Genomic DNA, 23238 nt, shown 5'->3' with positions numbered 1-23238 from the left:
ACAGATTTCAATAATCACTTTTTTTAATTAATATTGCAAAAGTGAACATGTACATACTCGGAAGGCAAAAGTTAGAAACTTTAATGGACTACTGATACAAGTGGAACATTGGGATCAGACCCATCTACAGACGAGTACCAAAACATGAGTTAATTTTAATCAAATTTATCAAAACAAAGGCTCAACAATAACATTCAAATATTTATAAAACAGTGAAATATTAAAGAAAAGGCATCAACGTTTTGAATAAATTAATATTTACAAGATCATTCATGTGTTAAGATATATATTGACAGTCGATATAATTATCCATAACTCGCCGGATTGTTTGTAAAATTAAACCATGTGACCTCGGCGATGACACAAAAGCTTTATCCCTGATTTTGTAGAAAAGTGTGATTGAGAGAATCAGTTGTATTTATGCAATATATCCAATATGAGGAAAAATGTGAAATCAAAAGGTGAGTGAAAGGGAAACTCAATTGCAGTCAAAATATATATGTATATATACTGATGACATGAGATTCAGTGGGATCTCGATTTTAAACTAACCTATTATGCTTGGTGCATTACACCTATGCCGTAACTACAGATGTCAGTGTGGTGAGCTGCAGAGCTGGGTATGTGTGCCATGGCTGTGAATGGTTAGCCGAATCTTCTGTGCCAACACTTGTATTTGCTGTGCATGGTTCACTGAAATGACTGCTGCAACAAACAAGGTAACTTTGAGATGGAATTCAACCATCACTAAATGCAAACACCAATGGCGGAGGGCTGTCCCAAACTGCGCGTCCTTGTAATACGAGTCTGATTTTTGTCTCTATTTTGCGGGCAATGTCAGTGCTGACCTTTGGTTTAGACAGTGTTGAGGCAGATTGCTATGAATGCTGCAAACTTCTCGATGGCCTTTGCTGATGTCGGCACAATGTGAAGAGGGACCTCAATCTGAAATATGGCGGTTCAGTATGATCAGGACAGCTGCTAGATGACAGGGTCAAGTATCAGAAAGGCTGACACGACCTGCACGTCCGAGCCTGACCTGCTAATGGCACACACACAGGATTGAGCTTGCAATCAACGACACCTGCTCATCTGCTCTGCTGTTCCAGTGCTGTGCGTCAAATCGTCACTCTCGGTTATTCCCGGTGCATTCTTACTTTGTTTTCACTTCTTTGGTCCTTAAGCTTTAACAGTTACATTTATACGTGAGTCAGTTCTGTACCGCCGCCCGCTTTCCATTTTCTTTCCCTTTGTTCTGCCTATATTTTCTGCTGTTGTGTTTCCACCAGGAGCAAACAGTTTTCTCCCTCCTTCCCCCATTCCTCCCTCTTTCCTGTGTGTGCATTTTTGACTTCGTTGTTTTTAACTGGATTATATTTATCATTGCGATCGTGATCGTGTCTGACTGTCGTGTGTATTTTGCGTTCATGTACTTGTTCTACATCATACATGCTCCACCCTCTAACGGGCTTCGCTATTGTTTTATCCACTCCAACTCTCTGCCTTGAGCAATTGTCTTAACTCTCTGCCCAGGTAGGCTCCACCTCTCCCATTAAAACTCTCTGTTCAGCACCATTCATGTCCTTTAGTCACTCATCCTGTAGAATCGTGTTCCTTTTTCTATCTGGATGATCACCCTCACCCTGCGATGCGAGCGACTTGTACTACTTGCCACACTTTTCTGGAGGAAGGAGCTACTCACGACCAATGTCTAACTGTCTGGGAGCACAGCACATTATGGAGTTTGACTCTTGTGCTGCGTGTGTACATAGAAATGGCATAGAAATAATAGTTACTGAATGTAACTTAAGTTCTATGAATATGTTGTTTTTTTTGTTTTTTTTTTATGGGTGAGGCGGAGTCTACCTGGACCAATCAATTCTCAGGCATGAGGCAGATCCTCAGAGTGGATAACCCAATCGCAAAGCCCGTTAGAGGGCTTTCAGTAACAATTATTTCTCCAAGAGTGATATCACCATGTGATTGTGTTTCTGTTTTGAGTCTGTTTGTTCCATGTCCAGATTTCTCCCTCAGATTTCTCTCTCTCCTTTGCGTTTTCCTGCCGGTTCAATGACCTGTTCAATGACCCTTCTGTCCTGGGTTATTTCCTGAATTAATAAATTGTTCAATTGTATTCTCGTTGTCGAGTCTCTTTGCTGCTGGTTACCACTTGCACTTGGATTCCGTGCATACACAGCTCCTGACAATAGCCTTTGTGAATGGACATTTTCAACCTCATCCTACATGCATGTCTGCCATGTCATGTTGATTACACTTGGAGGAGATTTACCTTTGGCTACTATTTGTCCGGATAATGAGAACCACTCAAACTCCCTTCCCTACTTCTGGTATGGTATTCATGTGCTCAGCTGATCTGGCTTAGGAGTCCATGAGTGGTACGCACCATTGATGACCCCATTCTTTCTCAAGGCACTTCCATCAAAAGAGTCTCTTGAACCCCTGATGTGCACCAGACACCCACCACACACAAGAGAAGAGTGCCCAGTGACGTGACTTGACTTCAACAAGTGTGACTACTCCACACCAGTGGGAAGCTGCCATGGCGGTTAAACACCACCACCTGCTAACGCTGCTCATCAGACACCAGGTGGTTGATCACGAACTTCCCACCAAGCTGCCCTCTATATCTCAGTTCAGTTCAATTCAATCAAGTGCTTCTGATGTCATTTCTTGGCCTTGGTGTCAGTCCAATTTGATGAGGGTTGCAAGGCAGTGGCAGGCCGGACCTTAGCAAGGTCGGTTGCTACTTTGCCTGTGTCAGATTGGGTCTTTGCCGTCTCCGGACGTGTTTTCTTTGGCAGCAGAGGCGTTGCCGGCTCCCACAGCAGGAACTCGTGCAGCAGCGTGTTGACGGCCTCTGGACACTCCATCATCACCATATGACTGCCGTCTTCCAGAACCTTCAGAAATGCCAGGAGGAGAATCTGCGGAAAGAACATTTCACACTCAGATCAACACAACAGAAGAGTATTGCTGACAGTGGATATAACACGGCACGTGACGGTGTAGTTGTTGAAGTAGGTTTGAAATAGTCACATTTGTTTTGATTTGTGTGTTTTATTTTTGTTTTTACTTTCCAAGCACTTGCTTGCTAGTTAGCAAGGGTCTGAGCTTTTACTTCCTATCAGAGCCGCTGGAAACTTCCAGGAGAACATGTGTCATCTTAATGAGCTGGTTTAATCTTGTTAATCGCCCCATCTGAACACAAACAAGTGGCTATAACAAACCTTATATGTGTTGAATCAAGTCCTCTGATCTCCGGTCCTCACCTCAGCCATCCGCTGGTCCTCTTCAACAGGGACAAACCTGTCATGCATGCCGTGCACCAGCAGGGTGGGCACAGTGATCTCAGCATGGTACACCTCATCTCCCTCTGGCCAATACTGACCGCCCATCATGGCTCGCAGCACGAAAGATGAAACATTGAAGGCATTGTTTTCTTTCAGCAGCTGCTTTTCTTTCGCCCCATGCCGAGCAAACCCTGCCCTGAGAAAGGAAAGCAGGAGACTGAAGTTTGAGCAGACTGACAGGATTCTGGAACAGCTGTATTAAACCTCACTTGAGGAAACTCCAGGCGAGCAGCGGCGACAGACACTGAAGCACGCATGTGGGTAAGTTGAAGATGGAACACACGCTGGGCTCCAGTGCTGTTGGTCCACCACCATTGATCATCACCATCTTGTGGATCTGATCTGGGTACTCGTGTGCCAGGAAGGAGCAGAAGGACACACTGACAACAGAATTTCAATATCTTAAGGTACACGGTCAAATTATATTATAGGACAGCAGATATAAAGGTGCGGGTGCCAGTCTATTATTGTGAAGGGAGGGATGGACCATAGAGGGATCTATTTCCGTTTGAGGAATTTATGAAATCATGTTTATCCAAGGAGAGATAGAGAGGAATTAAAAAGATGCAGCAGAGGTTGAGTCTGGCAAGCAGTGAAAACTGAGGACTCATTTTGAATAGGCTTGTTCTAGTCTCCCTTGTGGCTCATTCTAGATCTGTCTGCATACTTCTGCAAGACTGACTCTAGGTCTCCTTCACACTGTCGATATCAACCTTTACACCATCCCTGCACTCTCTTCTGAACCGGTTCGCTCATGTTTTAACAAAATACATTTGATTATTCCCTTACCCGTAAGAATGTCCGATTAGAATATTCCTCTTGCGCGCGTATCTCCTGAAGATCAGCCGAATGTCCTCAGCTAGGGCGTAGAAGGTGTAAGCTGCTGCTATATGAGGTGCTGAGCTGGCACCATGACCTGCCAGATCCAGCGCAATCACCTCATACCCCAGTCGGGAGAAGAAGTCTAGCTGATTCCCCCAGATGTCCAGAGAACCGCCCACTCCATGGATGAAGAAGAGGGCCACATCTGAGTGAGTGCCTTTGCAGGACGATATCTGCCGCTCACAATCAATTACAACTGTCCGTTTCGGTTTCCGCCTGCTCTTCTTGGGCTGCTGGGGAAGCTCCGCCTGACTGGCACCAGCTGCCACTCCTGTTTTGGCTTCTTGAGTGTTTAGCTTGGGATCCATTAGGTCAGGGGCATCAGAGGTTTTAACACTGTCTACTAAGTCAACCTCTACTGTGTTGTTGGCCTCTGTTTGTCCATTTTGGCTGCTCTTGGTCTCTGAATTGGTCCTCTCACCCAAGTTTTCTATATAAAGCTGCCCATTGCGATAAACTGTGATCTTTCGTTTGCAGCTGATGCTCCCACCCAAACTCATGGTCTCCTCCTCCAATGTTCGGTCCGGAATGATGTGTCGAACTCGTAGGATTCGACCTGGTTTCACCTCCAAAAACTCATAACCGTCAGACGGTTCAGACGTCTCGACTGGAACCACCACGTTGGCCGACTTGGAGGTGAGGCAGCAGAAAAGACCTTCCACAAAACTGGGCAGCATGGCTGCCAGTCTGTAGAAGGACACAATCAGATCAGAACATTCTTCATTAACTTGATCAACTCACGAAAGGATGATTCCCAAATACAGTGTAGATGGTGAAAGGTTAGCTACGGACAAGAATGGACATGTCACCACCTCACAAAATGCGTCCAGACCCAGCATCAGTCGACACAGCAGGATTTGTGTGTTGCTGCTGGCAGAATTAACCTTCTCCCTTCACAGGATTACACTTTTAAGTCCACACAACACAATCTGTCAATCTCCTCTCACAATGCAACATGGTCAGGTCAAAGCCCCACCCCCTTCAACCAGAGTCCATATGCCAGACCTCTGCCGTGTTTGCTAGTGACAGGCTGATACCTATCGATGACTATAAATAAAACGAAATGTTGAGAAGATGTGGCAGTAAAGAAAAATGTCAAATGTGTTGAACATAGCAGGACATGACCTTGAATGCTGTCAATGAAGAAGGAACCCAATGACCTGACACTCAGGGAGCAACAACACTATCTAGCTCTCATGGTTGAAAAGCACCCTGTGTTTGACTTGTCATCTTACTGTGGCACTGACCTGACATGTGCTGATCAGAATGTAAGCCAGAGTTGGTCACTACTAACCCTAACCTTGGTTTTATCCCAAGGATTAATACGGTTACATTATTCACAGCAGAAGGCCAGAGAGTTTTAAAATTCCGGCAACAACTATAATCATAAACTGAATTAAAAGAGAAAATGACTTGTGTAATGGCTTGCAACGCGCCAGTGATCCGAGGTGGAAAGCATATTCTACTTGAGCGAACGCACTGCTACTGTAGTGAAATGAATTTGCCAGAACAAAAATCGTTTTTGCACTTCAATGTTTGGTTAAACCAAAAAAATGCTTTTTTTCTCACTCCTGTGTATCTTATGTCTTTCATCGCTAGCTACAAACCCACACGTGAGAGGCTAAAGTCTACTTCCGTAGTTAAATATGTGGCCAAAAGTTCAGAATTACTCAAACCTCTGCCACACCAATTGTGACACATTGTTCAGCAATAATCAAAATAGCATCTTTCCAGAAGAGTGTAAATAGAGGGGAAATGTTCTGATCGTTCTGATTTTCTGACCATTATAGCCAAGAAGAAGGAGCTCAGTCCAGATCTGCGTCAACGTTTTGTGCATGCCCAGTAAAGGAAAAGGTCAGAAGGCCGTTAAAAACCTCAGTGGGCCTGGAAGGAAGCGTAAGGTTTTGTCAAGAGGTCAATAACAACCACAGCCAAGGCCCTGATTGAATCACTTGACCAGGCATGGGCAAAGGCATTGCTCTCTACCATCAAAATCTAGCATTGGGTCTTGCACAGAAGAGGTTTCCATGGGCGTAGGAAGACACCACTGATCAAGAAAAAGAAAGCCATTACTTTCAGCTAAAAATAAGTAGGTTTTAGCATGGAGTTTGAAGAAAGGCATGTGGCAGACTCCCAAAATGTATGGAGGAAGGTGTGCTGGTCAAGTGGGATCAAAATTCAAGTTTTAGGCCTTCAAGGAAAGCACTGTGTGTGGCACAAAACGACCATACTGTATCTTATGGTGGTGTCATGGTGTATCACTAAACCATAACCCAAGAACACCATCCCCATGAACAAACATGGCAGCATCAATCTGGTTCCCAGCTGCATGGACTAGGAAAGTAGTCTGAGTCGAATACAGGGAATAATACAGGGATAATCATGAGCAAAACTTGATCCAGCCTATACCTGACTAGAGCTTGATGGAGGTACACCCTCTTGCAGGACAGTGACCCAAGCATATGCTTGATTGGGTAGTAGTGTACTAGAGAAACATAGAGTTAAAAACATCTATCACAAATTACCATTTAAAAGGTTGTTTTGGGTACAAAACAATCCCCCATGTGCTTAAAACCTTTCCTAAACCTTCGTATTTAAGAATATTTTTTAAGACCTAAGATCTAAGAAAATAATGAAATAAACATTGATTATAAGGTTTGAAACTTTTTTCTGCCTCAGAGCCATTTGAAACACTGCATGATGCCACAGACGGAGACTTTAGCTCTCAGAGTTGGAGCTATCAGGTACTGTTCACAGGTCAGATTTACACCAACTTCAACTCATTCTCTGCATACGATTCCATCATTATTTTTTCTAACGTATAAAACACCAAATAATCAAAACCATACCTTTAAATGCCGAAACCAACGCTTTGTGTTCTCTCAAGATGCATCAGGGAAGTGGCCGGCTGCTAATCTGTAGCTGGCAATCCAATAATCTGATTTAACCCCAGAGTGAGAGAGCGTTTCACTCTCCGTCTGACTGTGGTTCGCTTTTGTTGTAATCGGTGTTCTATGATTAACTGTGGTCATCTGTTTTGCTCTTTGGTGGTTCTGTAAATTAAATAAATCGATTAACCGGTTTTAGTCGGTTGTAGTTTGGTTTGTGATTATGGTGGACTACTATGAGTCTTGTTCTGTGTCTTGTAACATAGTCACATAGTGACTGTTACAAAAATATGCCATTGAGAGAAACAGTGAATGCGTGTAACTGCTGATCCACAAATGTGAAACTATTTACCCAAACAGTCTTTTCAATTTTACGTCAATTGTGTTTTTGTTTTGCAAATTAAAAGTTATGATCACTTCAAGTTACCAATATTACATTTACATATGTGGATATCAAAACATACGGAGCCCAGGAAGTGACATTTTTTTTTTTTTGGATGTGACATGCATGACTTTATTTGCGCATCTCAAGATAACAGTTATCTCGAGATAATTTGTAAATTTACGGAGCCCTGGAAGTGACGTGTGTGTTTATTTTTTTCGATGTGACATGCAGGACTTTATTTTTTCTAGCCCGAGATAACAGTTATCTTGCGATAAAAATTATCGCAAGATAACTGTTATCTCGTGATAATTCGAATCTCAAGATTTTATCTCAAGAAACGATTACTTCTTGTCACCACAATGGCTCCCATGGCTTCGTAACTATTCGTCAACGTTGTCATTCACTGTCTGCAAGTCAGAATACTGCCAACGGCAAAGTCTGTGCGCTTTTCACACTCTGATCAAGTGGCTTCTACTCAAAATAATACCAAATGTGGCCTGCATGACTTTTTTTTGCTCCCGAGATCATTTTTGGCTCGGGATAAAAAAAATAAAGTCATGCATGTCGCTTCCAGGGACGCGTAAAACGTATAGCTTAGCCACATATGGTATTATTTTGAGTAGAAGGCACTTGATCAGAGTGTTAGAAACGCAGACAGTGATTGACAACGTTGACGAACAGTTACGAAGCCATGGGAGACATTGTGGTTCCAGGAGGATGCTTTGCCAGAGAGGCAGTTTTACGGAGCCCTGGAAGTGACATGCATGTGTTTATTTTTTCTGGAAGTGGCATGCATGACTTTATTTTTTTTTGCCCGAGATAACAGTTATCTCGAGATAATTTTTATCTCAAGATACAATCGTAAATGTCAGCGCCTGCGTAACTGCCTCTTTTGTATACATCCTCCTGGAATCACAATGTCTCCCATGGCTTCATAACTGTTCGTCAACGTTGTCAGTCACTGTCTGCAAGTCTGTGCGCTTTTAACACCCTGATCAAGTGCCTTCTACTCAAAATGCCATATGTGGCTAAGATATACATATTAGGCATCCCTGGGAGTGACATGCATGACTTTATTTTTTTAATACCGAGATAAAAATTATCTTGAGATACAAATTATCTCGAGATAACTGTTATCTTGGCAGAAAAAAATAAAGTCATGCATGCCACGTGTGGTATTACTTTGAGTAGAAGGCACTTGACTGCCTGATGCAGTCCGCCCGAAATTGCGAATGTTTTACCAACTGACGTTTACTGGTAAGCGCATGCGTTTATGGTTATATCGCGCACAGGCAATGAAGTTTTTACCTTTTAACTTATTGAAATCTTTTTTTACTTCTAAAGTCTAGATTAAGAAATTTTATATAAGAAAAATTATATTCTACTTTGGGTTTTTTTTAATCCAATAACATAAACGGACTCAAGCGCCGCACCACGGTTGACATAAACCTGGTTCAAGGGCAGATTAGCTCACTCCTGCTCCTTTTAAATCAATATGAAACAAATTCTAGGAGAAATGTTTCCCATACACGCCGTATTGTATCAGAAGAGATGCACAGCGCAGGTCTAATGTACTGGAGGTGTTTGAAATTATTAATGATTCCATAATGCTGGGTTAAAAATTATTATGGCAGATAGAAACGTACAATCTCCAGATTACAATGACAAATATTAATTATTTTAATAATAAAAATAATCAATTCACATAATTGGACGTTTACCTGTGTGCGCATGCGCTCACCAGTAAACCGGACAGTCGGTAACTTCCTGCTCCAGCACCATCTTTTCCGGCGGACCGCATCAAGCTGACGGACCAGATCGTACTAACGCATGCGCTTAAAAAAGTACAATTTCCAGATTTTACTGTGAAATGTAGACTATTTTGACAACTATTAAAACCCCCCACAATTGTACGCGATATAAGCAGGAAACACAATGCGTAGCCCTTGCGCATGCGTGTTTCTAACACCCGGTTCCAGTCCCGGAACTTCCGGCGGACCGCATCAGGCAGTGACAAATGGTTTTGACAGGCGCGTGCACACACCTATAGAGGCGTGGCCTGTGTGACGCAAACCCGAGCGATCTGCGGACTGGTTTAGAGGCCACTTTAGGCTTCCGCCTCGAGAAGCTTGACCAATGGGCTGCAAGACGGCGTGGTTAAGGTAGCTGCTAACCTCACGCTAGCATACGCCGACTGTGTCGCTACTAGCTCTGCTAACTTAAGCAATGTCAGCCTGGATCGCTTTGTTTACGGTGGTGGGATTTTAGAATGTAATCCTAAAACTGTCGTGGGCGTCGTATATTTTTGGGGCAAAGCCACCTGGACGTCGAAGTCGTTGAGCTTCCTTCTGCGCTAACGCTGCTAACGATAAGAGAACTAAGACCAAAACAGCAACACCGATCAAGAAGCCGGCGTTTTAAGCACGCTACTGCCGCTGTCATGGAGAAGGTAGGTGCTGCTCTCGGGGGAAGGATGCAGAATTCTTCGGTTCTGTTGGTCAACGCACCTCATAAGAATGAGTTTTAGCAAACGACGTGATAGCCACACTGTTTGATGCTGTTTGCGTTCCCTCAGAGGCCACACCAGCATCACCAGGGCTCTTTTACAACAACCGAACCTGTCTGACATGGTTAAATCAAATGGTGTCTTAAAACGCCGTCGGTGTGTACAGATGAGCTAACATTTGCTTGCATCATCACAATTCAGTTACTACGTTGCGGATATGCTTTGTTTTCGGCAGGTTTTGGTTGTCCGAATGATAAACTAATCGATACGTCTCTCAGTCTGTGGCCCTGCATATCGACAAATACTGTGCACAGCATGTGGTAGTGTGTATCACCATGTCTTGAGTTCGTGGACAGAAGCTGTGTTGACTTCTGTAAAGCAGGAGTGATCGCGTATCTGGGTGTTCAGCTCTGAACTGCGCACCTGGGTTTTATCAGACGCTTTTGTGATAGCTGTGCTTCTAGCTAAACTGGCCAAATAACTCTTTCTGTAGGCCGATTTCTTAAAAGGACTTCCTGTCTACAACAAGAGCAACTTCAGCAGGTTCCACGCTGATTCTGTCTGTAAAGCTTCGGTGAGTTATTTTCTCCTATTAGTAGTGAGTCATTGTGTGGCTGGCATGATTCATCTTCACTATTCTGTCTTACAGAACCGAAGGCCATCAGTTTACCTTCCCACACGTGAATATCCATCTGAACAGAGTAAGCATATTCGAGAATGCAGTCAATTTCTCCTAAAGTCCCATTTATGCTCAACGTTACGTACCGATCTGGATACGGACGGAGCCATCTGTCCGTGCTCTCTGTTCATTTCCTCCCTATTTCTGCATGTCTCTACAAAGCTTACAGGTATGGGCCAAATGGAGCAGTACCAGCCGAAAATGTGGAGGCACTGTTGCTGTTACAACCTGATACGTAGCACAAATTAGACATGAAGAAGACATAACAATGGTGGAAATTCTCCATCCCTGGGCCTCTCTACTGCCTCCTACAATGCTATCTGTTTCATCTTTTGTGCAGTACTTATTCCACAGTCCCCATGTTTGCTTCGGTGATCAGCGTTTGACTGGGGGATGTATGGGTTAACAGCAATAACATCGAGAATGTATGGAAGTATGCAATCAGTGATGTTAACATTGTGCGAAAAGGACGGGTACATTTTCCAACGTAAAGGGAGCATAAACAGGCCTTAAAACAGTTCTTTTACTCTTGCTGATGCCTTTTATAATTTGTCTTTGCAGTTATTGTGACTGAGAAAACAAACATCCTTCTGCGTTACCTCCATCAGCAGTGGGACAAAAAGGTGAGCTATTACTGCCTCACACAAACAGATTGTGGCATTTGTAATGTTGGTTTGTAAAAATAAATGCTTATTATGCACAATCCTCACAGCCAGCTGCATTAACCCTTTGGGCACCAGAGATTTTTCTATGAAATATGCCATTTCTATATCACTATTTCAAAAGGCTGTCGTTTGAAAATGGTTAGAGATGAAGTCATACTGTGAAAGAGAATAATCTTCACTGTGACCCACATTTTGGGATTGAAGTATTTTCACTGTATATTACAATGTCACCAGTTGGCAGTTGTAGTGGGAAAAAAATCTGCTCATGATACTTGTCTCCAAGCCACAATGACGGCTCGGCATCATTGCCATGAAAGGCCACTGCTGCCTCCACTGCTGTTCACACTGTATTTTCTCCATCTACTGCATCTGCATTTTTTTCACATTCCCAACTAGTGGTGTTTAACCATGCCTCCACCAAGTCCCTGGACCAGATGAAGCAAAACGTCTGGTCCAGGATGTGCTACATGAGGATGGACTCTCTGTCACTCTGTCCGCCGACATTTGTTTGGTGTTGTCATTGACCAACTTATTTGAAGAGGACACATGGTTTGTTTTTCTATCCCTGTGGGGACATTGTGAGATTTCTCATTGCCGTAATGGATTTCCGGCCTCTTACCCAAAACCTAACCATCCAAAACAAATGGTTAACCTTAACCTCTGAACCAAACTTAAACCTAATTATAATGACCCAGTTATCTTCATCCTCAAATTGAGGCTGGGGGGGGAACCAGCCAAATGTCCTCACAAGGACAGTGAGGACCGTCATTGACATGCATTGATATAATGCTTTCCCCAGCCTCTCACCCTAAATCTAACTATCCAAAACAAATGGCTAAACCTAACCTTTACGCTTCACCATACTAAAACCCAATTATAATGTAATAAAGCTGTTTTGTAGTTTTAACAGCCAAACTAAGGCTTGGAAAAGTGAGGAACAGCCAATATGTCCTCACTCTGCAAAAATGTCCTCCCTCTGTTGATTTAAAAACTCATACAGGTTCTCACAAAGATAAAAGTACAAGAACACACACACACGTAGTGACCAAAGCACTTGCGTGTTTTTCCTACATAAATGAGGTTACGCGAGCAGTTATATGGCCCAAGTATGGTTGGGTGGCGGGTGATTTTATAAGCAGATAAAAAGGAGAGCTATAATGTCTGGTGGAATTGCGCTTGGGAGCACTTCACCAGCGCCTCTCACTCCCGTCAATACAACCAACATATGTTTCAGTTTGTCTTGGATCATACATCAACATATTTCATTATGGCATTCTGTGTTCCTTTAAGACAATTGCAAGATGAGCAAGTTAAAACTGTCTTGTGAACAAGAAGCAAAGTGAATTGCAAACACTCTGCTCTGTGACTGAACAGTCAGCGTGATCTGCCCAGATGACTGCTGTATATTGGATTAATGAGGTACCTAAGCCACTACTGTAGTCTATTGTTCAGTATTTCAAACTTGTCTTCAAATGGCTGCCATCTCGATGGCGCAGCAGATCTCTCAAATTCTGCATCACAAGACTGAGAAACAGCTTTTGTCATTCAACAAGGCTTGGAAATAAATTCTTAGCCACGCAATCCACCACCTAAACTGTTGTTTGTGTGGGAAACATATATCCTCTATGACGCTAACGTCTCTAGATGTGTGTTGTCAAGTTTCCCTTGAGAGCGTCAAGATTGGCAAAAAGCTTTCTGAATCTGAATGTACAAGTGACAGTCATAACTGCTCTTCCACAGAATGCAGCGAAGAAGAGGGAACAGGAACAAGGCGACGTCGACAGTCCTGCTCCCCCGAGAAAGATTGCCCGGACAGATAGTCAAGAGATGAATGACGACTCATAAGTTGTCATATATATATATATATACATATATATATATATATTTATATATACACAGGACGTTGCCAATATCGCCACCGGAGGCATTTCTCTACTAATGATGCTCAGCCAAATGTGGGAACATATCTGTCAACAAGGCAACAAATCTTTGTTTAAAAACGTCGATGGGATTAGGAGCCGTTTTAAGTCTGTTTGGTGGATTAGAATCTGTATATGTGTGCATGCTGAGATGTGTGATTTAGCTTAGAGATGGATGATGCAAAAACGATCTCCCCTTGTTATTTTTTATTATTTTTTTTAAACGCTTCTGTTTGGTACCTGCCAGCCACAGTGCCCCCTCTCGGTTTCACTGCCCGCTCTGCCTCCACACGAGGGCGCTGCAGCTTGCCTGCAAACACTGTGAAGGGAAATAGGCTTTTACAGGTTTTCCTCAGATTTTTGAGTTGTTTTAGACTGAGTCTGGCCTCTCATCTGGTGTCAAACGTGTGTCTCTGGTGTCGGCACAAACTGAAAATAGGAATGTTATTCTGTGTAAAAGAACCCTTTTGGGGGAACAAAAAAAAACACCAGCTGCATGTTGGTGCAGTTTTCCTCTGTCAGTTATCATGTTGGTTCTGATTTGTAACTATGTATGTTTATTATTTTGTTAGAGGCCTTGCAATGTTTGGTCACTTTTTTTTTTTTCTTGTGGACCAGCTGGTCCTTTCTTCCTGGTTTAGTCTGAGAATAGCGAACACACTGAAGGTTATCAACAACAGCTGCATCAGCGCCACCCTGCCTTGTTTCAGCCTCTGTACTTTTGCCACACAACACTGGAAGATGCTGAGTCGCACCAGCGCCTCCTGTCCAAATGTAACAAGTCTGCAATGTCGTCTTCCTGCAAACAGTGTAAATATCCCATCTGGTTTCCATTCTTTGTGACGATTCTGCTGTTCTGCCATCTTGCGTGTGTTAGATCTGACTTGTTCTTTTTAGTATTCGCTGAAATAAAACTGGACTGAAACTGGTAATCTCGTTGAACTTTGTCTTGGTTCTGTCTTCCGTTACAGCTTGTCTGAAGAACATCAACATGTGTGGCAAAGTCATGACTACTGCCTGACTCTGAAGAACTTGTCTACACAGTGTTTCCATATGCACACTAAATACACAAGTTGGGTTTGAGATGATTAGAACTTTTATTCTCATGTCTTATAAAAATATGACAAAATAAATTAAAATAAATAAATAGTCCCATTGGTCCTTGTTTCTCTTCAAAAGATCTTCTTTGTACACTTGGAAGAGCATATGATGTTCAGTTTGTGAGGCTTCCATGAAGGGTTCCTTCAATCTGAGGTTTGATTGTAGCTGCGGCGTAGCTTCTCACCTGGTGGTAGCCACAGCTTAAAAACCTGAACATGTCTGCAGTACGTCGACAGCGGAGATGTTAATGTAGCTGCAGAGTCAGAGGAAAATAAAACTGAGTGATAAGTTAAAGTGGAGGGCGCGGGATTGTGGGAAATCTTATCGTATTTCTGTCCGATTAACTCTACTGTCTTTGTCAAAGCGCTCAGGATTGACGGTGGATCAGATTTTCCTTTTGGGCACTTACTAACGCAGGATATTTCAGTTGTACTTGCATTGTATGTTCACTTATTCTGCCCCTAAATATAGCATTTTCCCACAATCATTTTTCCACTCTAATTTTGTCACCAATTTCACACCATTGTTATATTATGCCACCATTTGCATCATTGTATGCCACAATTATAGTTTATCAGAATATTTAAATTTACACAAATATACCACAGTATGTACCCTTGTGTATACCATCATAATGATGTGCCACACTATCACGCTAGAACCAGGACACCGTGATAAAGGCTGACATCCTAGAATGTGGACCAGTGGTTGGGGTTAAAAGATCTGCACTGCTGACTGAACACCTTCATCAGCCATATTATTAATTACAGTACTCACTGCACGTCTACTTGGGGCACGATGGTATCTACCACCATTTACAGCAGTTATAATTCAGAGAAAAACATTAAACAAGATCTTTATGCTAAAATCCAGTTAACAGCCAGTGATTTTTCGGAGCATGAGAACCGCAACAGTTCACATTGGTCAACTCACACGCTCTCCACCATCTACATATGTATGCTATTGATTTCATTTTATTGCCTTTCAGTTTGGACCGGATGTCGTCCACAGTAGTAGGTTTACACGGAATTAGACTGCAATCCATCATTGTTGACGTGGTGGTAGGAAATGAGACGAAACAGAGAAACGGAACAAGGAAACTGTGTGATGTCTTTGTGGTCCAGGCCGGAGCGTGAGTGCTGCACATCTGCTAGTTTTATTGCCAGGATTGTGGAGATGCATAGTTGAAGCATAGTCAAACTGGCCGGCTCCAGATGTTCTCGGATCAGGGCTGCTGTGTTGGAGAACACTGGCTCCTCACATTTCCTAAGCCGTTCACAGGTCTTGATCATCACATTTTAACTGCATAATTTAGGTGACAATGAAGAATATGTTGCAGCCCAGATCCAAGATAAAAGTGCACAACAATTATTCGTTAAAATGACAAACCAAAGCAGATGTTGTAGCATTAAATAAATATAATGAGGCATGCTATCCTTTTTAAAACCTGCAAGGTTGAGAGCAAATATTCTTCTCTAATGCCTTCATGAGTCATGTTTTAAAAGCTCGTAGCTACAGAAAATCATTCCATGAAATGCCGTCTTACTAAGAATTTTTTATCTGATTCTGCAGGAGGAGTCTCTACGTCACCTTTGCTTTGAAAATAAAGCAGACAGTGTGAATGTTCGGGATAAAAAAGTTCTGGTCTGAATGAAAACACTCCATATTGCTTGCTGCCACCGTGTAAAAACCAGAAATCTTCACAGTTAAAACCAGACAGGAATCTAAAGTCTACAAAACACTGTCAAATCAGCAACCCGTCCTCACCACTGTTGATGTCTCTTTTTCTGGCCCAAAAAAGCTCTACGTTTCAACCCCCTGCTTGGAGCTGGGTCTTTTTATTTCTGAAATCAAGAAACAGCTTTTTGTTTTTAAAGGCTTAAAAGTATGAGAAACGCAGCTCATGCATTTCTTCTTGTATGGCAGACACGGAAAGATAACGTGTGTGTGTGTGTGTGTGTGCGCCTTCTGACCCCAGAAAAACATCCGTCTGTCACTCATCGGAATATTCTGGAACTACAAGACTTTTGGCCCGCTCGAGTCCGAGTCTGAGGAGTGACCGTTTTCCAACCCTTCGCCACCTGGAGAGGGGAGCTCATCCAGAATGCCGTTCAAGTCAGACCTGGATGTGTGCGACTGTGATGATGATGATGATGATGATGAAGATCCCTCATTGGATCTGGCAAGAGGAGCTCCGTTCACACAGGCTCCGCCCTCAGCCTTCCCAAAATTGAACAGTTTTCCTGGGTTGAAGGCTTTGCTCGGCGACTGGCATCGCTCCTGTGAGCTGCTACCTGATGATGACAATGATGACGATGTTGAAGACGATGGTGTGGGGTTAGATGTTGCTGTGGCGCTGGCAGCAGCAGCAGCACAACACTCCTTCTTGTTGTCAGGCGACTTCAGGAACTTGAAGCTGAGGAAGCCAGGGAGCTTGGGTTCGGTTCCGGTGGGCGACTGCGGAGAGCGGGCCCCACTGGAGGAGAACTTGCTCTGCAGTGGGATGATCTGCTTCAGCTTCATCACATTGTTGTTGGCCAGCAGTGAACTGGGCCTCTTGGGTTTGTCTGACCCGCCAGCAGCTCCTGCTCCTCCTCCCGACCGGGATTTACTCCCGTGACTCTTGTCATGGTGGTGGTCCCCCGAAGAGTCGCCCTTACTGTCATCCCGCTCCCTCTCCCTGCGGTTGGTATGCTCTGCCTGGCGCTGCCGCTCCTCCTCCTCCCTCTTCCTCCTCTGCAGCTGCTGATAGTGCTGCTGAGCCTGACGCTCGTGCTTCTGCAGAGGAAGAAGACCCACACCCATCAGAATGACCCTGACCACTGTTGTGTCTGTCGCTGGTAAATTGTAAATGTACCTTGAACGCCTCTCTCCTCTGAAAGTCTAGTTTGGCCATCTCCTCGCGGACCCAGGCGGGGATGTCAGGGATGGCCACGTGGATCAGGTACTTCAACAGGATGGCAAAGTGCTGGAATTTTGGAAGCACAAAAGACAAGAAATGATTCCTCAACGACTGAAGCTTCCTTGTAGAGCCTCTTCACTTGTAATACACTGTATTCATTTGAACAATATATTTTTGATGTGACCGCTTGAGATTTCAGTTGCAGCCTGAGTCAACTGACATACCTCCAGGATGACGATGGAGATGATGGCCATCTCTGGACTGAGCCAAGGGAAGAGTCGCTGCAGCTGACCGCACTGACCAATCAGGTAACAGTTGACAATGATGGCTATCAGACCCATGGCTTCCATTGCCGTCTGTGCAGAGGGGAGAATTGCTTCCATCTCTTGTGCACCATTCAGCAGCAGGGTGAGGATGGTTCTTTACCTGCCACTGTCCGATGCTCTCCACTCTGAGACCGAATGGCCGCTGCAGACCGGTGCAGAGCTTAAAGGCGTCGCTGCGGATCTCAATGATGTTGTTGATGAGGGCACACATGGCAGCCAGTGGGAAGGCAGAGGAGAAGAGCACCACGTAGCCAAATTGGACAAACATCTCCTGGTAGTCTTGGAACGTGTCCTGAGAGGCAAAGATTACAAACATTTTCAACGCACATTAGTGAAACATTTTAACAGCGACACGGGTAGTTCTCAAAATATCCAGCAGTGGGTGACCTAGCACCCAAAATGGTGTGGAACAGGCCTTCTATCACACGCCACATGGCAAGCCGGCAAGGACCAGAGCCTATATTCTACTGAACCTCGCTGGACCTGAAGCAATTGAAAGGGAGCGTTCCTTTGTCTATGCACCTGAAACGCACGCCCCAGGAGAGCATGGAGCTGTTTTGTGACCAGCTGAATACAGGGAAGATCCGGACTGTTTGAAAAGTAAGTTTTCAGAAATTTGTAACCCTCAGAACAACGGGACGATGGAAAGGCACAAGTTCCACACAAGAAACCAGAAACAGGGAGAAAGCAGTCCGTTGACAGTTTAAAATCAGACGACTGAGATGAGTGTTTTCTTACACTCCTTATAAATAACAAACCCACAGAATTGAAAATTGACACAGGAGCCAGATGTAACGTGATGCCAAAAGATGTTTTTCATGAAGTCGCCCATGGTGAGGAACCAGCTAAATTGCCTGCTGTCACCAACCTTGTTGCATACGGAGGTACGACAAGTAATAGGGACTAAGATGCTGTCGTGCTCGCTGAAGGGACAACATTACCGAATTAGCCATCTACATAGTAGACAAAAATGTCCAGCCACTTTTGGCATTTTGTGCATGCATTGACATGGGCATCGTCTCAATCAGCCCTGAAGTCCACCATGTGACTACAGATGATGACAAGAGTTTCAGCATGCAAATAATCACCCAGTTTCAAGACGTTTTCAGTAACAAGCTTGGCGAACTTCCTGTCACTTACACCATGACCGTAGTCCCCAACGTACTGCCTGTGGTCAGACCTGCACACCGCATCCCAGTTGCGATGCAGGACAAAGTCACAACAGAGCTTGAGTGAATGCAAGACTAGGCGTCATAGCACCAGTCACAGAGCCAACGGACTGGGTCTCCTCTACTGTATGGCGGTCGCCCACAAGAAGGACAAAGCATAAATAAGACTGCGTATCAGTCCAAAAGACCTGAACACAGCACTCAGGAGACCCCACCACCCCATGCGTAGTGTCGAGGAAGTTCCAGCGCAGATGTCAGGGGCAACTGTCTTCTCAGTATTGGATGCCAAGAACTCTTTCTGGCAAATTAGACTTGACGGAAAATCCTCAAAACTGACTACGTTTAGCAGATTCCTACCCATGCCATTCGGCATAAACTCAGCAAATGAGGTGTTTCAGCGCACAATGGACCAGTTGTTCTCCAGCTACCCTGCTCCATCATTGTTGTTGACATCATAGTGGGCGGACGTGGAACAGCTGAACATGACACAAACTTAACAAAAGTTCTTGAACGAGTGAGAGAGGTTAAACTGAAACTAAATCCACAAATTCCGTCTCACCCAAGTGAGTTGTTGGGCACAAGCAATGGCTTAAAGCTGACCCAGTGAAGACTGAAGCCATCATAAACATGCCAGTGCCCTCAGATGTGACCTTACTGCAGCGTTTCTTGGGTATTCAAGAACGGACAGTTTTGCACTTACCACTCTAATGTTAACTTAAACCAGCACCAGCACAATGGGTTTAAGATGTTGAATTGATTTCCCAGTCACATGCCACACACACTGGCCCGTCATGGATCTGTTTCTTCACTGAGGAAAAGGATCACTTTTCCATAGGAGCACAACATCAAAGTGTTTTTCATGTTATGTATATTTAAGTATATATTCAAATAAACGTCATGAACTTCATTGTAATAAAATTACAGCATATGCTGTTCCATTGACAATTCATTTGCTGTATCTTAAGGCCGTCAGGGCCAGCAAGGCCTTCTCTGCCGGCCTAACATAACCAGAAATCCTGAGCATATTTATGACAAAGTGTATTTCTATTTTAATGTATTTTCCCTAAATATATTATATATAGTATATATAATAATCATATTCAAGTCATAGTCTACCCCAGTGTTGTTTTTCTAGGTTTTTATTCAATCACAATTCAGCTAGCTTGTGTCATCATGTTGGGTGAAATCAGTCCAAGGCCTTCAGCAGCAGCAACAGTGCAGGTGCAGGTGGCCTCAGAAGAATGGACACATGTAGTTGATGGATGGCAGTGCGGCACCACATGAGTTATGGAAAAGCTGTGCAAAACTACTTTAGTTCCGAGGATGCTTCACTTCATTATGTATTGAAAATATGGGTAAACTTTGTCCAACTTTAGTGTTTGTAAATTCTTCATTTAATTGACATATTGTGACTTATGCACAAGCTTATGCACAAGCTTGGTGTTGACGTGTTCAGATCACTAGCATTACCTCATACGTCTGCATGCAGCTCTCCATCTCAGCCTGAGTCAGCGTGTTGCTTTGTTTCTCCTCCGGCGGGTTGATCCATGACTCTCTCTTCGTCCTGACCCCACTGCGCTCTGTGCTCCCGCCTCTTCGTCTGTGTCGAACGGTGGCGCTGCTCTCAGAGCCCGAATTGAGCGAGCTGGCCTCAGCAGCACCAGCCACACCCCCACCAACTTGCTCTTTCACATCGTGGATCCCGTTGTCGTCCTCGTCGTCACACATGTCAAAGACAGAGGCTGCATCCATTCCCTTCTCCACCATTGTCGGGCTTCCTTCTTCAAGGAAGCTTCTCTCTGTGTGGGGGCAGTGTGTCCTTCTCTCCACCTTCATTGCAACAACAATAATGAGAACCACACAAAACCACAGAACCATCCCATCATCTTGAGGACAAGACATTAGGCTTGAAAGATGTGTAACTTTAGAAACAGTTAAAGTGTGTTCATATGCTTTCAGGTGGTTTATTATCATGTTTACATTCATGTTTTCAGTCATCCAAGTTATCGCTAACTGCCAGATGGTTAGCAGGTACAGTGATGGCCACGAAACGTTGTATTGTCAGCTTGATGTAAAGTTCGTTTTTTTTTTTGTTTTTTTTTTACAAAAGCAGTATTTAACATTGGATGCAAGCAAATATAACAATAAATGGACACCATTTAATCTCAACTATTTTTTTCTCAAACTGAAATAGACCCAAATTAAAATATGTCTTGCAAAATAAACCAGTTCAGTTTGCTTAGCTAGTTATTCACCACAGCAGAATGATGGTTCATTTCAGAGTTATCCGGATGCTAACAAGTACGTTTTCATCAAGGAGTAAATGACCCCAGGTCTGCTTACCTTCTCGATAAAACTGACTTTCCTCAGCTTCAGTCCACAGTCGAGGACGCTCTCCTCCTCAGTCTCTCCTTCACTGAACCTCCCGCTGTCTACTTCATCCTTCTCTCCTCTCTCCTCTTCATCAGGCACCCCGCATCCCCCGTTCAGACACTTCTTCTCCCTGAGAGGTGGTACAGACCGTTCTCATTCTGATGAACCTGTTCAGACTATACCGTTTTTTCGGTGATCAGAGTAAGGAATTTCAATTCATTTTTCAGTGTTTTCATAATTGTGTTGACAAATATCAGCATTGTGAGGTCGTAGGATCCTGTTGGGTGTGTTTTTATTGTTTAGTGAATATATATGCAAAATAACATCAATACATTACATAGACATATTGATGTTGAATGTTATGATGAAAAGGTAGCTTGACATAAAAATAAAAAAGATTGATTTCCTATTGTGCAATGAATGAATCTTCTCTTCTACTTCATCTTCAGTATCAACAGGGAGTCATTTAACCTTCATGAGAAGTCAGCGTCTTGAATCCAAGTATGACAGATATAAATAGCACCTTCTTTCTGGAGGGCCAACCCCTGGCCGGGTGCCCCTGTGGCCAGGTCCTGGCACTGTTTGGTCAGTTGGAGTGGTCTGGGCTTGACCTGCTGCCAGTCGGGCATACTTCAGCAGCACAGACAGTAGCAGGTCCCACAAGGCTCGCAGTGTAAGCTCGCCCAGCTTGTGTCGCTCATAGAGATAAGGCTGCAGCACCTCCTTGACGTTCTGAAGGAACTGACGGATGATGAGTAGAGTGGCCAGCATCTGTTGAAGGAGGGAGGGAAGCACAACAAGATGAATACAGCATGAAAACAAATGCCCCTGTGCAAATATTCAGACCGACAGACAACACCCAGACAACGAAACTTGCCAGAAGACATACATACATCCCCAATTCAATCAAAGCAGAGTTGTAAATCATGTAAAAGCTGGGCCATTATATGAGTGATTCACCAAAAAAAACACACAGAACTTCCCACCAGAATAAAGAAAATATTGACTTTCTGAGTTCCTGTCACAGCTCCCACACAATACAAAGGTTAGCCGATGTCTACAGGTGTGTGTTCGGGAGTGAGCGGTTGTCTGTGGGTCTCCCATGCCGTTAGGTGGGACTGACTCCAGGTTCCTGGGATCCTGTTATGGGAATGAGCTTTGGATAGTTGATGAATCGATGGTTGCTTTCAAGCCAACTGTTGTTTTCATTGGCCACCCCTTCGTTGGCGCGGACGTCAGGGCTCTGCGAGTAGAATAACTCCGGAGCAGTGGAACTAAAGTCATAGAAACTTTCAGTGTTGTGTGCTCATTTAGATGGGGCAGATTGCCTATCCGTTTGTCTGACCAACTTCGTTTAATACATACTTATTCAAACACAGTATACAATGAAATGGCTCGAACCAAATGCGGTTTTACAGTCATGCTATATGCTATATGCAAAAAGTTGACTGCCGATCAGTCATTAAGTGGACTGTTTCTTAAGTCACCAGGTATATTGATACTGTAAGGACGAGGGAAAAGAGGGACCGTTCTTTTCAGGAACCTCTGTGTTATTTTCAGTCATGGCCAAAATGGTTTTATTTCACTTTTTTATGAGATAGTGGTCGATCAGAAACTGAAATGATTGTTGTGTTTAGACTGGTCAATATTTTGTTGCATAAATACCAGGTCAATTTGTGCCATCAAGTGTTAGAGCTGGCTGTATGACACACAAAAATCCTTGGTTGTGTTTGGTATTATCCACCAATCCTCATTGCTCTCTTTTCCGATTAGGATCGCATGTCTGCCTCCTCTGACCACGCCATTGTTTTCCCATCCATTCACCACATTGAAGAGACTCATTGGTTCCTTTTCATTTCATTCTTTCTTCATCTCCAACATTATTTGTCCAACACTCTTTTCCTTTATCCACATGTGCAAACCAGGGCTGAGAGCGGAGAACGGTGCACCTCTTCCTGCTCTTCACTCGCCACATTACACAGCAAAATTCTAATCTGTGGCACAATTTCTCAATATAAATCCGAATTCCAATTAGTCAATCAGCATGATCAGAAATGTCCCAGTGAACATTC

The 23238-nt window shown here is 43.7% G+C and overlaps 3 protein-coding genes across 7 annotated transcripts in view; 1 reads left to right on the top strand and 2 right to left on the bottom strand.

The window, feature by feature from the left end:
* Positions 1–40: 40 nt before the first annotated feature.
* abhd8b (abhydrolase domain containing 8b) lies at positions 41–7236 on the bottom strand. 3 transcript variants are annotated; one of them, XM_053871376.1, is made up of 5 exons: positions 7103–7236; positions 4161–4940; positions 3581–3751; positions 3291–3507; positions 41–2945 (listed from the first exon to the last, which is right to left on the bottom strand). In XM_053871376.1, the coding sequence occupies exons 2-5, from the start codon at positions 4928–4930 to the stop codon at positions 2685–2687; spliced, it is 1419 nt and encodes a 472-aa protein (XP_053727351.1). In that variant the 5' UTR covers positions 4931–4940; positions 7103–7236; the 3' UTR covers positions 41–2684. The 3 variants fall into 3 exon arrangements, with proteins under 3 accessions (XP_053727351.1, XP_053727357.1, XP_053727366.1); XM_053871391.1 differs by having other exon boundaries at positions 2802–2945; positions 3249–3507; XM_053871382.1 differs by lacking the exon at positions 7103–7236 and having other exon boundaries at positions 4161–5541.
* Positions 7237–9637: 2401 nt separating this feature from the next.
* Positions 9638–14401, top strand: dda1 (DET1 and DDB1 associated 1). The gene is made up of 5 exons (XM_053858297.1): positions 9638–9975; positions 10526–10606; positions 10682–10733; positions 11273–11334; positions 13117–14401. Exons 1-5 carry the CDS (start codon positions 9967–9969, stop codon positions 13219–13221), a joined length of 309 nt encoding a protein of 102 aa, XP_053714272.1. The 5' UTR covers positions 9638–9966; the 3' UTR covers positions 13222–14401.
* ano8b (anoctamin 8b) overlaps positions 14130–23238 on the bottom strand; it is a 31955-nt gene continuing 22846 nt past the window's right edge. For 2 of the 3 annotated variants that reach the window (XM_053858283.1, XM_053858290.1), the window contains exons 14-20: positions 21690–21937; positions 21137–21296; positions 20264–20623; positions 17725–17916; positions 17523–17654; positions 17254–17364; positions 14130–17174 (exon numbers count right to left, since the gene is read on the bottom strand). In XM_053858283.1, coding sequence (XP_053714258.1) covers positions 16413–17174; positions 17254–17364; positions 17523–17654; positions 17725–17916; positions 20264–20623; positions 21137–21296; positions 21690–21937 — 1965 coding nt within the window. In that variant the 3' untranslated portion in view covers positions 14130–16412. The remainder of the gene's footprint in view (positions 17175–17253; positions 17365–17522; positions 17655–17724; positions 17917–20263; positions 20624–21136; positions 21297–21689; positions 21938–23238) is intronic. The other variant, XM_053858289.1, reaches the window with a different exon arrangement.

Source organism: Synchiropus splendidus, chromosome 1 (genome assembly GCF_027744825.2).
Source record: "Synchiropus splendidus isolate RoL2022-P1 chromosome 1, RoL_Sspl_1.0, whole genome shotgun sequence".
NCBI lineage: Eukaryota > Metazoa > Chordata > Actinopteri > Syngnathiformes > Callionymidae > Synchiropus > Synchiropus splendidus.
This window is presented reverse-complemented; position numbering and strand designations above follow the sequence as displayed.

Excerpts from the sequence above, each read along its gene's own strand:
- abhd8b (XM_053871376.1), bottom strand. The coding sequence starts at position 4,930 with ATGCTGCCCAGTTTTGTGGAAGGTCTTTTCTGCTGCCTCACCTCCAAG. Across the intron at positions 3,508-3,580 it reads CTCGCCTGGAGTTTCCTCAA|GGCAGGGTTTGCTCGGCATG; the intron begins GTGAGGTTTAAT and ends TTCCTTTCTCAG. Across the intron at positions 2,946-3,290 it reads AGGACCAGCGGATGGCTGAG|ATTCTCCTCCTGGCATTTCT; the intron begins GTGAGGACCGGA and ends TTCTTTCCGCAG.
- dda1 (XM_053858297.1), top strand. Across the intron at positions 10,607-10,681 it reads ATTCTGTCTGTAAAGCTTCG|AACCGAAGGCCATCAGTTTA; the intron begins GTGAGTTATTTT and ends TCTGTCTTACAG. Across the intron at positions 10,734-11,272 it reads TGAATATCCATCTGAACAGA|TTATTGTGACTGAGAAAACA; the intron begins GTAAGCATATTC and ends TTGTCTTTGCAG.